The following is a 17,796-nucleotide window of genomic DNA, read 5'->3' as shown; positions in this document are numbered from 1 at the left end:
GTGTTTGAAGGCTATTTTTATCCACAGAAGGCTGATGCTGTTGGTTACACATCAGCAGTAGCTTGCCTTTGAGAGGACAACACTCTTTGTTCTGTGATCTCAAAACATTTTGTTTCGAGAGAGAGCTCCGGATGGAAGAGAATATTATGGATTAATGTGCAAAAAAGTTCAGAGTTAATTTAGGTTTTGTAGTTGATTGTAGAGATGCTTTTGCTGTTAATAAGTGCTTAACTGGGGTCTTTTTATTTTAGGACTTTAAAAATATCTTACATGTTTGAGTCCAGAGTCTAAACTCATTTTATTGAGAAGTTCTCAGAATAAAAGTACTTAATTTTGCTCTTCTGGAGAAACACATGGTGACACTAACATTAGTAAGATTGCATCTTTTCTGCAGCGTTAAAATATAATTTTCCTTAAAAAAACTTTGAACTTGAATGTTGTAAAGGGCCAGCACAAACCTATCATCTAGCTCCAGTAATTAATATTTTTGCCCTTCATCTGTCTCATGTACCTATCTCTTTCCTGTAGTATTTTAAAGCAAATCCTCATCATTGTATTTTACCCTTATATCGTTCTGTAAATTTCTCCGTTTGCAAAATGTAATCACATCCTGTTAACATGCCTAATGATATATTTAATCCACTTTTTAAATTTTTTTATTTTGAACTTTTAATTTTGTATCAGAGTATAACCAGTTAACAACATTGTGGTAGTTTCTGGTGAACAGCCAAGGGACTCAGCCTTACATACACATGTATTACTTCTTCCCCAGGGTCCCCTCCCATCCAAGCTGCCTGATAAAATTGATCCGAGTTCCATGTACTGTGCAGCAGGTCCTTGTTGGTTATCCATTTTAAATATTGCAGTGTGCCCCTGACCATCCCAAACTCCCTAACTATTCCTTCCCCCTGGCAACCATAAGTTCAGTTTCTAAGTCTGTGAGTCTCTTCTTGCTTTGTAAGTAAGTTCATTCTATCATTTCCTTTTAGATTCCACATATAAGGGATGTCATACCATAGTTCTCCTTCTCTGTCTCACTGACTTCACTCAGAATGACACTCTCTAGGTCCATCCATGTTGCTGCAAATGACATTATGTTATTGTTTTTAATGGCTGAGTGATATTCCGTCACACACGCACCACACATCTTCTTCATCCATTCCTCTGTCAGTGGGCATTTAGGTTGCTTCCATGCCTTAGCCATTGCAAACAGAGTTATGCATATTTAAAAGAAATCAATGTACATATTATTTTGAAACTTCCTTTTTTTCTTTAAATAGGATGTCTTAGAGATTTTTTCAACATCAGTACATATAAAATTAATGTTTTATAGTTCACCTGTTGAAGTGAAATATGCATGGACACGTAGGTTGCTCCGTGTCCTGGCTGTTGTAAACAGTGCTGCAGTGGACACTGGGGTGCCTGTATCCTTTAGGCTCATCTTTTTCTCTGGATATGTGCCTAGGAGTGGGATTACCTGGTCATATGGTAGCTCTATTTTTAGTTTTTTAGGGAACCTCCATACTGTTCTTCACGATAACATGGATAATAATATTAACAGTTATGCCTCAGTACTGTCTTATACTCAACCGTCTTCAGTACCATACATGTTCAGTACGCCTGGCTGTTAAGGTTACATTAATACCCTGTATTGAAAGTTGGGACAGTGGTACTATAGGAATCACTATTATTTGACTTTTAAGTAATATAAAATGATATAGTTTTGAAAAATCTTGAAATCTTTTTACCCAAATATATTCAAGGTATCCCTATTTCCTACCAGCCAGGTTAAGAAAACAAAACATTACCAAGAGACTCGAAGCTGTGTAGATGCGATCCTTGCTGAAGGTATCCTTATCCTTCTGCTTGACCCATGCTCATACCCTGACCCCATCTCTGGCCCTGCCCTAGGTAACAGCTGTCCAGAATTGAAGCTTTTCTCATTCTCATTTATTCCTTTATGGTATTAAACACATACAACACAGGCATACCTCATTTTATTGTGCTTTACAGATACTATATATATATTTTTTTTTAACAAATTGAAGGTTTGTGGTAGTTGTGCTTTGAGCCATTTTCCCAGCTGCATTTGGTCACTTGATGTCTCTGCGTTACATTTTGGTAATTCTCACAATATTTCAAACGTTTTCATGATGATAGTTGTTATGGTACTCTGTGATCAGTGGTGTTTAGTGTTGTTTACTATGACTTGCTGAAGGCTCAGGTGATGCTTAGCATTTTTTAGCAATATCCTGTTTTTAGATTAAGGTGTGTCCAGTATTATTGTACGCATAGTGCTATCGCAGTTTTGATAGAATACAGTGTAGTGTAAACATATGAACTGGGAAATCGGAAAATTTGTGTGACTTGCTTTATTGTGACGTTCACTTAATTGTGGTGGTCTGGAACTGAACCTGCAGTATCTCCGAGGTATGCTAATACTCTGATTTTCTAAGTCTACATAGACACGTACATAGATGTGCAAAAAAGTTCTGGAAAGAAGGTCACAAGACACACCGTAATTACCTCTAGGAAGGAGGAAGGAAGGAACAAGATGAGGCATTTGTCAAAGGGGATATGTATAATATTTTTATATTTTACAAAGATGAAATATATGTGAAAAAGCAATGGTCATCTCTGTATTAAAATAATGTCAGAAGGTGATCCTATAGTTGCTTGAAAGTAGTGATCTAATTTTCTCACATTGTTCTTCAGCTTTATTTTTTGTTTTCAAAATTGCTTTGATCATTTTAGACATTTTGCACTTTCATGTGAATTTTGTAATTATCCTATCAGTTTCTTTGAATAACCTGCTAGAATTTTGATTAGGTTTTTAACTTAATTCATTTTTTAAGGTCTTCTTTAACTTCTCTGAACAGTGTTTTATAATTTTCAGTGTACAGATTTTGCACAGCTTTTAAAAAATTTATATGTAAGTGTTTCTTTTTGTTGCTGTGATAAATTGCATATTTTAAAAAAGTTAAATACCAGTGTTCCTTACCAATATAGAAATATAATTGATTTCCTTATATTGATATTCTGGCTTGGAAATTTGCTAAATTCATTTGTTCTCATTTTGTTTTTATAGATTCCATGAAGTTTTCTACATAGATAGTTCTGTCTTCTGGGAATAAAAATAGTTTTATTTCCTCCTTTTTATGTCCATTCCTTTAATTAATTTCTTTTTCCTTATTGCATTGGGTAGCACCTCCTATGCAATGTGAAATAGAAATGCGAGAGTGAACACCCTTGCTCTATTTGTAATCTTAGGGAGGGTGCATTTGTTCTTTACCCTTAGATATGACGGGCTTCCCTCATGGCTCAGATGGTAAAGCATCTGCGTGCAATATGCGAGACACGGGTTTGATCCCTGGGTCAGGAAGATCCTCTGGAGTAAGGGGCAACCAATTCCAGTATTCTTGCCTGGATAATTCCATAGACAGAGGAGCCTGGTGGGTTACAGTCCACGGGGCTGCAAAGAGTCAGACATGACTGAATGACTAACACTTCACACACATTATGGCTGCTATAGGTTTATCATAGATGCTCTCTATCATGCTGAGAAAGTTCCCTTCTTTTCCTAATGTGCTGAGAATTTTTAATAGGAATGGGTATTGTACTTTTTCAAATACTTCTCTGTATCTATTTGTGATGCTCTTTCTTATTTAGTCAGTTGATACAGTGATTGGGTGATTTTCGACTCTTAAAGTAACAGTTGCATTCCTGGAATAAATTCCACTTGGTTACAATGTATTATCTTTTTATATGTTACTGGATCCAATTTACTAACTTTTGTAAATACTTTTTGCATCTGTGTTTATGAGAGACTTTGGTCTGTAGTTTTCCTGTAATGTCTTTGGTTTGTGTTCATTTTGCTTCCTGGATATGTAGCGATATATGTCATCAAATTTGGAAAAATTTTTGGCTGTTATTTCTTCAGATGTGTCTTTCTTAATCCCTCCTCTTCTGTCTTCTAGGATTCCAGTTACATGTATATTTGACCTCTCATAGTGGGACTGATAATTTTTTTATTTTTCCCATTAATTTTTCTCTTTGTTTCATTTTGAATAATTTCTACTGCTGTTTTCAAGTTTACTAATTATTTTTTGGCAATACCTGCTGCTGCTGCTAAGTCACTTCAGTCGTGTCTGACTCTGTGTGACCCCATAGACAGCAGCCTACCAGGCTCCCCCATCCCTGGGATTCTCCAGGGAAGAACACTGGAGTGGCAATACCTAGTCACCTGTTAATCCCATCCGGTTTATTTTTCATTTCTGACATTGTAGTTTCTAATCTCCAGAAGTTCGATTTGTATCTTTAAAAAAATATCTTCTGTGTATCTGCTTAACATGTTTAATATTTCCTGTAACTTCTTGAGCATATGAATACAATTATAGTAACTTTTAATATCTTTGTTTACTAATTGTATCATCTTTGTCATTTCTGGGTTTTCAATGGAATGATTTTTCTCATTATAGGTTACATTTTCCTGCTTCTTCACGTTTGGTAATTTTTTTATTAGATTCCACACATTGTGAGTTTTGCCTTATTTGGTGTTGGATATTTTTGTACTTCATTTCTAGGATGTGGTTAATTTATTTAGAGACAGCGTCATCCTTTCAGGCCTTGCTTTATACTTTGTTACACGAACTAGAGAAGCATTTAGCCTTGATCTAACTTTGCTTTGCTCTAGGCAAAACCCTTCTGAGTACTATAACAGATGCAACCAGAAGGAGGTTGTATTTTTTTAGTGTGACTACTGGGAACAGGAGCTGTTCTGGCCCTATGTGAACTTGGGGATTGTTACCTTTAAAACTTTCATGTTATTCTTTCCCAGACTTTGATAATTTCCTTTTACACATACACTGAAGACAAAGCTGAAGACTGGAGGGACTCTGCAGATTTCCGGAGTCTTTTCTCTGTGTGACTCTCTTCCCTGGGTTTCTGCCCTGTGAACTCTGGCCACCTGGGCGTCTCTGGATGCCCAGCTCTCTGTCTTCAACTCACAGAGACTGCAGGGTTCCTGTTCTGAGTTCCTGTTCCTGTTCCGTGGCAGGAAACTCTCCAGGCAGTAAGCGGGGCCATCATAAGGTTTATCCGGTTTGTTTCCTTTCTCTCAAGGATCACTGTCCTATGCTGCCTACTGGCTAATGTGTGAAAACTGCTTTCTGTATTTGTCTGATTTTTTTCCCCATTGGTTCAGGCAAGAGTGTAAATGTATTCCTGTTACTCCATCTTGTCCAAAAGCAAAAATCTCTCAAATACCTGCACTGTGGAAAAAACCCAGATTCCCTGAGGATTCTGTGTGTGCGTTAGCTGCTCAGTTGTGTCTGATTCTTTGCAACCTCGTGGACTTTAGCCCACTAGGCTCCTCTCTCCATGGAATTCTCTAGGCAAGAATACTGGAGTGGGTTGCCATTTCCTCCTCCACGGCATCTTCCCTATCCAGGGATTGAACCTGGGTCTCCTGCATCACAGGTAGATTTTTTACCATGTGAGCCACCAGGAAAGCCTCCTAAGTATCCTAAATAAATGAAATTAAATTTATCATGTTTTTGCTTTAAGTTTGTTTACACACAACCCTAATAAGTCTAGTTATCTGATTTCTGTAATGATAATAGTTGACCCTTATGCATTCGTACACTGTGAGAGGCACTGTTTTATGTGATTCATATGCATTATCTCATAATATCATAAAATGATTTATGAGGATAACATACATTTTGTAGACAAAGAAACTGAGTACCTTATTTGACTTGTTATACTATTAAAATTTTATGGAGTCCTTCCTTATCACATTAGAAGCAGCAGACTAGAACTCATAACAAGGCAGTAAAATTCTTTTATAATAGTAAGAAATAGCTGTTTACATCCATTTAGTTATTCATCGCTTACCATTCCTTCATTCAGCAAATATTTATTGTTTAATTCCTGTGTGCTAGATATAGGGATATAAAAACTATCAAAAGCAGATGGAAGACTTAGAAACCATGGTCTTCTATTGAAGAGGCAGGTAACTATGGGGGCAGCAAAGCATTGGGTGTTTTCTAAGAAGTCTTCAAATAAAAAGTTCATCTCTCTGTATACCTCATTGAGGAAGACAGGGCGTGTATCTGTTTCAGCTGCATCGAAAGTTGTTAGAATTTTGTAAACTCTTATTGCTTTCTTAAAAAAAAAATCCCTCAGCAGAATTTTAGGAGGAATGGTATTTTTATTAGCTGATAATCTTTTATATTTTAATTTTCTGGTTATTTGTCAGCATGGCATGATGCATTATTTAAATATTGGTATTTGGTCAGACTAGCTGAATATTTGATATCTTCATCAATTTGGTGGAACGGAGGAGGGGACGACAGAGGATGAGATGGCTGGATGGCATCACCGACTCAATGGACGTGAGTTTGAGTGAACTCCGGGAGTGGGTGATGGACAGGGAGGCCTGGTGTGCTGCGATTCATGGGGTAGCAAAGAGTCAGACACGACTGAGTGACTGAACTGATTATCATAAACTGTGCCATGTTTTCTCAAGTTGATTTTATTTATAAAAGTATATTTTCACTTTTTTCTCCTCCGTGATGATATGGTGTAACTTTGATAGGCCTTACCATCTAGAACAAAGGTTGTCAAACTACAGCCTATGGGACAGATCTGGTCTACTGCCTGTTTTTGTCAGTCGCGTTTTTTTGGGAACACAGCCACACCCATTTGTGTGCATACTGCCTGTGGCTGCTTGTGCTCTGCAAAGGAGCTGTTGCATCCGAGACATCTGGGTACAAAACCTAAATTATTTGCTGTCTGGCCCTCTAGCTGAAAAAATTTGCTAACTCCTAACCTATTATAGAATAAGTTATAATTTTTTATAAGTATAAACTTTAATAGTTTTGTTTGACTTGGCATTTTCTTTTTTCACTGTATAGTTCATTTCATTCACTTATTTATTTTGGCTGTGCTGGGTCTTCGTCGCTGTGCGTGGTTTTCTCTAGTTGTGGCAGGCGGGATCTGCTCTCCAGTGGCCGTGCATGGGCTCCTCGTTGTGGTGGCCTCTCACTGCGGAGCATGGGCTCTGGGCATCTGGGCTTCAGCAGCTGTGGCGTGTGGGCTCAGGAGTCATGGTGCGCAGTTGAGTTGCTCCTTGGCATGTGGAATCTTCCTGGATCAAGGGTTGAACCTGTGTCCTCTGCATTGGCTGGCAGATTTTTATCCATTGTACCACTGGGGAAGTCCAAGTTATAATTTTTGGAAATTTTGTTTCTTTTGGTGAAAAAGGGAAAGCTTGGAAAACATTGTTGCTTCATGTTTAATATGAGTTAACCTAAAATGCTCATTCAGTTCAGTTCAGTTCAGTGGCTCAGTCGTGTCTGACTCTTTGCGACTCCATGGACTGCAGCATGTCAGGCCTCCCTGTCCATCACCAACTCCCGGAGTTTACCCAAATTCACGTCCATTGAGTCAGTGATGCCATCCAACCATCTCATCCTCTGTCATCCACTTCTCCTCCTGCCCTCAATCTTTCCCAAAATCAGGGTCTTTTCCAGTGAGTCAGCTCTTTGCATCAGGTGGTCAAAGTATTGGAGTTTCAGCTTCAACATCACTCCCTCCAATGAACACCCAGGACTGATCTCCTTTAGAATGGACTGGTTGGATCTCCTTGCAGTCCATGGGACTCTCAAGAGTCTTCTCCAGCACCACAGTTCAAAAACATCAATTCTTCAGCACTTAGCTTTCTTTATAGTCCAACTCTCACATCCCATACATGACCACTGGAAAAACCATAGCGTTGACTAGATGGGCCTTTGTTGGCAAAATAATGTCTCTGCTTTTTAATATGCTGTCTAGGTTGGTCATAACTTTCCTTCCAAGTAGTAAGCGTCTTTTAATTTCATGGTTGCAATTATCATCTGCAGTGATTTTGGAGCCCAGAAAAATAAAGTCAGCCACTGTTTCCCCATCTGTTCACCATGAAGTGATGGTATGGATGCCATGATCTTAGTTTTCTGAATGTTGAGCTTTAAGCCAACTTTTTCACTCTCCTCTTTCACTTTTATCAAGAGGTTCTTTAGTTCTTCACTTTCTGCCATAAGGGTGGTGGTATCTGCATATCTGAGGTTATTGATATTTCTTCTGGCAATCTTGATTCCAGCTTTTGCTTCCTCCAGCCCATTAGACCCTCGGATTTTTTGAGATGCAAATTTAGTTTTAGGTACATTGTTTATTTGAAAATGCAGTTGAACTTATTGTATTTCATAAATTCATTCAGATTTTAGTACTTTTGTATGAATGTGAAAAGAATATTTAAAGACCTATAGATTAAAAGAAACATAAGAAGACCTATCAACTAATCAGAAAATATGGATGGATTAGTTGGATTTCCCCTCAAATAAAATAGTTTAAAAGGCAAAATAACAATAATAGCACAACTTTTAGGAAAAAATCAGGGAAATGTGAACATCAATTGAATAAACTTTTGATTCCAAGGATTTATTGTTAAATTTTTTAAGGTGTCAATTTGTTATGTTGTGGTTATGTATTTTTTTAAGTTGCTTTTTTAGAGATGTTAAAATATTTATATTTGAAGTTATGTGATATCTGAGGTTTGCTTCAAAATAGTCTGGATGGGAATGAAAATAAAGATTAGCAATGTATTAATCATTGATGGAATAGGGTGATGATCCTTTTGGATTCACTATATACTATTCACTGTAATGTACGTTTAAAAATTTTTACAATAAAATTTTGAGAAGAGTTAAATCCTTGTTATTTAATATGTTCATTATTTCTTTTTCCACATATAGCAGGTTCTCCTTTATTTGCATTTTCTGTGTTTGTAAGCTGTAAATAAGCAGTAGCCACCAAACTGATGGTCTTTCTTCAATTCTGTGTGTTTATGATAAACAAAGAAGTCATAGGTAAAACAGGCAGAAATCTGTTTTGAAGTCCAAAGAAGCAGCTATCATTTTCTCCTTTGTCTGTCTAATCTAGCATAATGCATTTTAAGCAGTTTTGAGAGCTTTCTAAAGTCACTAAATCACACATTTTTAGACTGACAATAGCGTCATGATTTTTGAAAATAGTTCCCATCCATAGAATTCCAGTTGGCCTCGGTGCATTTCTGCGTGTTTGGCTGTGCTGGCCCTTTAGTATCTCAGCTTGCTGACGGTCAGTCACCTGGTCAGTGCTGGTCTCAGTACACTGTTGCTTTTGTTTCATAACACTTTAGACTTGCTTTAGTGTAAATTAAGGAGAGCATAACACAAGGACAGTGCTGTCCTTTAGAGAATTTTGACACCCTCATTTATTATTTTGTTGAGTATCTTGCAGTTGTTTGTTTAATGATTAGTGTATTCTAGGCATTGTTCTGAGTGGCTATGTGGATATCAATGAAAAACAAAGATCCCTGCTCTAATGAAGCTTACAGTTTATTTGAGGGAGACATGTAAACAACAGAGATAATATGTAAGCTATACAGTGTCTGGGCTTCCCTGGTGGCTCAGATGGTAAAGAATTCACCTGCAATGCAGGAGACCTGGGTTCGATGCCTGGATTGGTTCATGGAGTCACAAAGAGTCAGACACAACTGAGCTACTGAGCACACACACACACACACACACACACAGTGTATAGTATGTCATAAGGTGGAAAAAATGTAAAGAGGGCAGAATGAGAGCGATTAGGAGTACTGGGTAGAGGAGTGTAGAGTGTAGAGTAGTTTTAAAGTATTGAGTTTCAGGCCTCATCAAGGAGATATGTTTAAACAGATGGAGAAATTTGCCATTTGGGAAAGAAGGAAGACCCTGACTGGGCACAGTCAGGGCCAAGGCCCTGAGGCCAGAGCTCCCTTGACATGTTTGTGTTTTTACGGGATGCTGGAGTAGCGTTACCAGGAGGAGGGGAGATGAGGGGAGGAAGGGGAGAGAGGACTGGATCACGTGGCGCCTGGAGATTCTGCCAAAGGCTCCAGTTTGCAGGCTAGTGTCGTCACAAGGGGCTTCTCAGGATTTTGAGAAGAGGAGTGTCATTACCTGACTTGCGTTTCCCAAGGATGCCAATGGCTGGTGTGTTGAGATTGGACCAAGGCAGGGAACCGAGCAAGGCAAGCACGAGAGTGATGGGGCTGTTGGAGCAATCCAGGAGGGCGACGGAGGCAGCTCAGACCCAGGTGGTGCAGGGGAGTGGTGAGAAGTGGCCAGCTTCTGGGTGTGTTAACAAGGTGGAGTCGGTGGCTTTCCTAGTGAATTGAGATGAAACTTCTATGAAAGCTTTCTCCTTGGAGAATCATGAATATTTGGGAAAAATTTGAGTTGGTGCTGCAGTTAGTGTTCTGGGAAGTGATTTTTTGCTTTTGATAGGATGTGCTCAGCTGCTTCAGTTTGTCCGACTTTGAAACCCCATGGACTGTAGCCCACCAGGCTCCTCTGTCTGTGGGATTTTCCAGGCAAGAACACTGCAGTGGGTTGCCATTTTCTCCTCCAGGGAATCTTCCCAACTCAGAGATCAAACCCACATCTCTTGTATCTCCTGAATTGCTGGCAGATTCTTTACCACTAGCACCACCTGGGAAGCCCTTTTGATTGTATAGTTTTTAACCAAGCTCACATAATTTTATAGTGTTTTAAAATGATTTTAAAAGCAGTTATATGCCATTTTTTTGTGATGTTGCACTACTGGACACGTAATTTTGGATAGTAAGGAAAGTCAGGTATTCAGAATCCATAAGACAAGCGTCCATAATGCTCACTTTCTTGGTAAATATTATAAAACGCCTAACATATTTAAAAACTTGCATTGCAGACAGTGGCAAACTGATTTCATTTAGAATTAAATCTATGAATGATTGAGAAATGAAAAATAACACTAAGCTTTTGATCCCAGATACTGGGATCGAGCTCCAAATGACCAGTGGGTGTGCTGAGGATATTAGATTCAGCTCCAAACTTCTGTCTTGATCATTTTATGCACTACTTCAGCATCTCCTTTACATTTTCACATGAATAGAAGTTATTTCTTATATCTAAGTCTTTTTGGAGCAGGAGAAAATGCTACAAATGCCATCAGGATAGTTCAACTTGCATCCAAGTTCCTACTTGAATTATTCTTCCATTTTCCTTTATGTGACAGCTTTTCTTGGCTGTTTCTTTGCAGTGGTCTTCATTTGATACAAGAATAGGAAAACTGTTTTCTATTTATGGAGTCCTTTAGAATTTTTTTAAAAAATGGAAGTTTGAAGAGGTGAAGTTGTTTATTCTTGTGGACTCTCTCCCTCCTCTTTTTTTTTCTTTTTAAAAGCTCCCTCAGCTCCAAGCTCTGTATATATTGGAAAAGTTATTGAGCCTAACAATGTAGTTTCTCTTTGGAACTGTTTGAATATATTTCTAAGTATCTACTTTGACTTTCTTCTGATCTGTCATTGATCTTATTAACAATCAAATCTAAAGACTTCAATATGTATTACTTTTGAGTTTTTATTGTTGGACGATTAGAGGACCAGAAACAAAAAATGGGGAGCAGGAAACTAATGAGTAGGCTCTAGTTCAAGGAATCCATTACTGGCTGGCTGAGATCTTTAAGAAGTTGGCTGTGGAAGGAGATGAAGTGATTGATTATTATGGTAACTGCTTGCTATTACTGTGTTAGGGAATGGAGTGGTTAATTATCCTGCATGCTATTTGAAATCTTTGAAAGGAAGTCTTTTACAGTTAGCTAACAGTATCCTTTTATTCACTTTCTGTTATGTTAAAACCTGCAGTTGGGGCTTAAAAAATGACCTCTGGGGCACACCACACTACCTTACCACAGTGAAAATGTGGTTCTGAGTCATGTGTGTGTGTGTGTGTGTGTGTATTGCATCGAGGCTTAGAAATGTAAGTGTATATCATTGTGTTTGGGCATCTCTGGATGTACCCCACTCATTTTGGATAGATCCAGCTGTTATGCTAGGCAAGAATACCAAATCTGAAGACACTTGCTTAAGCTTTAACTCTTAACATGATTAAAATAGTTCTTGTACAAAAACTGAGAACCACTTTGATCCAAGATAAGTCTTTATATTTTCCACTGGGAAATCAACTATTTTTACTTCTTAATGTTGCATTTTGCCAATTTTTACTAATTAGTTATTGCAAACGATATCATATCATTTACTGTTTCCAATTGTAAAATTTCTAACTTGGGGAAAAATTAAATGAATTCTTTTGGTGTATAGCTATTTTGAGGTATTGCAAAATTTTTAGTTGTCTTATTATATTGCTTATCTTACTTTATTATATATGTATATAAATAATATATGTATACAAATAAATATATATATTTATTGCCTATATACATGTAGGAGAAGATGACACTGAATTTTTAAAAGAATAATCTTTCTGTTGTTAGCTTTTTAGTTGGAGAAGGAGCCTACAGATGGGCAGTAGATCATGGAATACCCTCTTGCCCTCCTAGCATCATGACCACAAGTGAGTAAAAACTTTTCAAAATTAAGCTGTATTAGCATATATACCTGAAAGCGTTACATTGCTTTTGATCCATGTAGCACCTGTATTTAAGGAAGAAAGCTTGTATATTGAAATATTTTAGTTAAAAGATACATAGAAAGTTGGTTGATGTTCAGTCAACTTTATCTTCCTGAGGGCCCCCCACTCCTGCTTTCTCATGCTTTTATAGAAGTATTGTTAAAGGATCCCTTGTAGGATACTTAAAATAATTACTGACAGTCAAACCATAATACCACCCACTTAAAGAGAGAGAAGAAAACATAGGTCAACATTGACCAGTCCTTGAGCCGAAGAAGGCCTATCTAGGTACCAAGTGTAGGAGAAGGAAAAACAAAAAAATAGAAAAAAGGTCAAAAGTCATAAATAGATAATACAACATAATTAATAGGGACATTTAAATTAAGATGAGTACATAATAAATCTTACTTGTTAAATCCCTCTTACTTGGTGAAGGAGTTAAAAAATATATTACTGCTGGTAAGTGTGTGGTCAGATGAACATAATACATTGTAGGTACAAATGTAGATTGGCAGAAATTTGGGAGGATGTTGTTGAGTAATATAAATCCAAAGCCTTAAACCCATTCTGCTTCTCTGAACTTGTCATTGGAGATATAGACAAATTTATGTGGAAGGGTGCTCAGTGAGCATTATTAAAAATGTAAAAAAAATTCAATTATGTATAAAATAAACAACAAGGATATATTGTACTACACAGGGAATATAGCTAATAACTATAAATGGAGTATAAGCTTTAAAAATTGTGAATCACTATACTGTACATCTGCTACTTATATCATATTGTACATCATCTGTACTTCAATTAAGAAAAAGAGAAAGAAAAACATAAACAATTATAAAAAATTTTGAAAAACTCTTATATCCAACCCAGAAGAATGTAAGTAAATAAACCGTCACATATTCTTATAATAAAATGTTATAAAGTAACTAGAAATTGTTATAAAGACATGATTAAATCTAATAATGACTTTAAAAAGTAAAAAATGGATATAAATATCTATATTTGTGTGTTTCATATGTCTATCTTGAGAAAGAAGTCATGACTGCATATTTATCATAAAACAAAGAAATTGTTTAAAAACATAGACAAAATTAAAAAAAAAATTTTGTTAAGTAATCTATGCTGCTGCTGCTAAGTCGCTTCAGTCGTGTCCAACTCTGTGCGACCCCACAGACGGCAGCCCACCAGGCTCCCCCGTCCCTGGGATTCTCCAGGCAAGAACACTAGAGTGGGTTGCCATTTCCTTCTCCGATGCGTGAACGTGAAAAGTGAAAGTGAAGTCGCTCAGTCATGTCCGCCTCATAGTGACCCCATGGACTGCAGCCCACCAGGCTTCTCTGTCCATGGGATTTTCCAGGCAAGAGTATTGGAGTGGGGTGCCATTGCCTTCTCCAAGTAATCTATGAGTATAATTTAAACAATCAAATGGAACAATGAGGACTCATTGGCTCCAAGGAAACCGAGTTGTAGAACAAAGAGATAATTATCTGTCACAGCAAGTGTTTAGCAAGGACCAGCTGTTAGTAACATATTCATAAAATGAGTTTAATGTCACTGAAAGTTGGACTGGCGAGAGGCAGGCGGGAGAAGTGTGTGTGCAGGGAGGCAGGGAGGATGAGACCTCTGTGTTCTCACACTCCCTGTCACTAATTCTGCTTTAAGTTCTCCCCAGTGGCTCTTGGGGTAGAGCCGCTGTGCCAGTTGGTTTTGTTTTTCCCTGGACACAGGCCCCTTGGCAACCTGGCTCTGCCTGGGCGCCGCCCCTAGGCCTGCTGTGCAGCTGTCCTCTGCTCCTCACCGCCCTGTCACTCTGGAGTTGCCTTTTCCTCTCTCCAGTATCAATGTGGCTGCTTCCTGAATGGCATGTGTGGGTTTTTTTTTTTTTTTCTTGTTTTACTCCCACATTTGGTATATGTAAGATAGAAATCACTTACACTTAGGTTTCTGAAGAAATTGCTCTATCTTCTAACTTCCAGTCTTGCTATTATGCAGTCCATTGGCATTTTGGTTCCCAGTTCTTTGTGGTGTATTTTTCCTCTTTCAAAGGAAGTTCTTAATTCCATGTTCTTATTACGACAATGATACTTTGGGATAAGTCTGTTTTTATATTTATGATTACTGAGTCCACTTTTGGCCTTTCCATCTGGAAATCCATCTGCTTCTGTTTTGGGGAGATTTTTTTAGAAGATCTTGTGATAATGGTCTCCACCTACTTCTCTATATTGTTCTAATATCTATTAATTAGAGGTTGGATCTTGTGCTCTAATCCTATGTATCCTTTTCAACAATTACTTTTTTTTCTCCTTTTAAAAATCTCTTTTATCCTATTGTCTGGGAAGTTTCTTCAATTTTATCTTCCAAATCTTCTACTTCTAATGAATTTGTAATTTTGATTTTAGTATTTTTGGGCTTTACTGATGGCTCAGCAGGTAAAGACTCCCAAGATGCAGGAGCTGTGGGTTTGATCCCTGGGTCAGGAAGATCCCTTGGAGGAGAGATAGAAACCCACTCCAGTACTCTTGTCTGGGAAATCCCATGGCTTTACAGAGGAACCTGGTGGGCTCCAATCCATGGATCTATGATTAATACTTTTAAAACATGATATCCTTGTTCTTGTTTCATGAACTCAGCATTTTTGCTTTCTCTCTTGGGATATTATGGTTTAAAACGTGCTCTTATCTGCTATTTCTGCTTCCCCTGTCTTACTTTGTGTTTGTGTGTTTCTGACACTAATACATGTTTGCTAATTTCCTCAGCTCTCTAGTGGCCCTCTGCCGTTCCACATTCCCGAGTGAGGCACCTAAAGGCCTGTTGGCAACTCTGTGTGAGAGGGCAGGTCTGTTTCTCAAGAGAGGAGGCGTGGTCATTTCTCTATGCAGTTTTTCTCCTGGGTTAGGGAGAGACATCTTCCCACCTCTGGGAGGGCGGTAGCCCGTATTTGGGTATAGCACATGGGAAGGGCTGGAGGTGTTCCTTTGCCTTCCTCAGACTTTTGCATCAAAGTCTGTTTTTTTAGGTAGAGTCCGTGCCTGCTCCCAGCTGTGCTCCATGTCAGCTAAATTGGGGCCCGTCTGGTTCAGTCTCTCCAGGAGGTAGCTTCATGTTTTCTGCAAGTGCAAGGAAAGGATCTGGGCATCTCCATCTGCCTGTTCTCCTGGTTTTAGTCCCGACCTGGCTTTCAGACACACCAGGTGCCTTCCGTTTCAAGTTCTCTTGATGTTTCTTTGGCAGAAATTAGTTTAGTTTGGCCGAGATTAGTTTGATTTGTGATGTCCCGGCTAGTGGGCATTGGGGTTCATCTTCTTCTGCTCGATTAGTTACTTGCTTTCTATTTTCTAAAACTGCTGATATCACTCTTCTCTTATACTCACCCCTTGTGTATGCCAGTCTTCCTCCCCACTTACATTTCTTTCTGGTAAATTTTTAGTAGGGCATGGGGATGAATTCATGCATTCAGTCTGCCGATTTTACTGCAGAACATTTATATAAAAACATATTATAAAATAGTGCTAGATTTTTGCAAGATGGCAAAATTATTTTTGACTATATATTAGTATTTTATACTTGGAATAAGAAAAACATAAGGTATCATAGTTTTTTTTTTTTTTTTTTTATGACATATACCCAATCAACAAGAAATCTCTGAATAAATAAGGTGTTTGAAAGTTAAGTGATATATTCATTTTTTGTTTTGGCAAAAAATAATGGTTTTGACTTACGAATTTAAAAGGAGAAGCTATAACTATTATTTAGATTAAAGAAATTTTAAATACCATCCGATATTCAGCCATTTGTTTAATCCTCAGTATAAATAAAATGGTGTTTTGGTGCTGTTTAATGATAATACTTTATACTTGATTACCTTTAGGGGGCATAATTTGTAGGTTTTTATTCTCCTTCAACTTTCAGAATGTCTTTCTAAGGTTTATCCTAAATTTCTTTCACATTTTCACATATAATTACTTATTTCATTCCTGTATGTAGATTTGAATTTCTTTCTGGCATCATTTCCTTTAGCTTGGAATGCTAAAACTTTTCTGGTAATGTGGTAGATGTGGTAGTGAAAAATTTTCTCAGCTTTCATTATCTGGGGGAAAAAAAATCCTTAGTTTGCTTTTGCTTTGAAAAGATATTTTTTGTTGGATATAGACTTCTGCGTTGGCAGGTTTTTTTTTTTTTTTTTTTTTTTTCTTTTAGCACTTTCAAAAAATTGTGTTAAAATATTCATAATGTAAAATTTACCATTTTAACAGTTTTTAAGTGTATGACTCAGTGGTATTAAGTACATTCACAGTGTTGATTAACTGTTACCATTGTCCCTTCCTATTGTCTCCTTAACTCAGACAGAAACTCTGTATCTAGTAAACAGTGATTACCCACCCCGGCCTCTTCCCTGCCCCTGGTAACCTCTCTTCTGCTTACTTTGTCTATGAGTTTGCCTATTCTAGGTTCCTTCTCTAAGTGGAATCACATAATATTTGTCCTTTTGTGTCTGGATTATTTCCTTAGTATGTTTCCAAAGTTCATCTATATTGTAGATGATATATCTATATATATCAGGATTTCCTTCTTCAGATCAGTCTCTCAGTCATGTCCGACTCTTTGCGACCCCATGAATCACAGCACCAACTCCCGGAATTCACTGAGACTCACATCCATCGAGTCAGTGATGCCATCCAGCCATCTCATCCTCTGTCGTCCCCTTCTCCTCCTGCCCCCAATCCCTCCCAGCATCAGAGTCTATTCCAATGAATCAACTCTTTGCATGAAGTGGCCAAAGTACTGGAGCTTCAGCTTTAGCATCATTCCTTCCAAAGAACACCCAGGGCTGATCTTCAGAATGGACTGGTTGGATCTCCTTGCAGTCCAAGGGACTCTCAAGAGTCTTCTCTAAGACCACAGTTCAAAAGCATCAATTCTCCAGCGCTCAGCTTTCTTCACAGTCCAACTCTCGCATCCATACATGACTACTGGAAAAACCATAGCCTTGACTAGATGAATAATATTCCACTGTATCCTTTGAACACTTTTTAAAGATGTTATTCCATTATCTTCTGGATTCCATTGTTTCTGTTAGGAAGTCAGACATGATTGTTATTGCTTTCCTCTGTATAATGTGTCTTCTTTTTCTTTGATTGTTTTTAAGAATTGTTCTTTTTATTTGTTTTTGCCAAAGTGTGGTTTTCTTTGTGCTGGTTTTGTTGTGGATCCAGTTACTCTCCCTCATATTCTTGCTCTCCCTCTTCTGTTTCTAGGACTTGCATTTCACCTATAGTAAACATTT

General features: G+C 37.8%; 1 protein-coding gene across 17 annotated transcripts in view; it reads left to right on the top strand.

Moving 5' to 3' along the window:
• The window catches only part of TASP1 (taspase 1), a 281,853-nt gene that overhangs the window by 56,112 nt on the left and 207,945 nt on the right, over positions 1-17,796 (top strand). For all 17 annotated transcript variants that reach the window (XM_055543419.1, XM_055543421.1, XM_055543418.1 and 14 more), the window contains one exon: positions 12,373-12,452. In XM_055543419.1, coding sequence (XP_055399394.1) covers positions 12,373-12,452 — 80 coding nt within the window. The remainder of the gene's footprint in view (positions 1-12,372; positions 12,453-17,796) is intronic.

This window comes from Bubalus kerabau, chromosome 13 (genome assembly GCF_029407905.1).
Source record: "Bubalus kerabau isolate K-KA32 ecotype Philippines breed swamp buffalo chromosome 13, PCC_UOA_SB_1v2, whole genome shotgun sequence".
Classification (NCBI taxonomy): Eukaryota; Metazoa; Chordata; class Mammalia; order Artiodactyla; family Bovidae; genus Bubalus; species Bubalus kerabau.
Note: the sequence above shows the minus strand (reverse complement) of the source record. Positions and strands in the feature narration are given on the sequence as shown.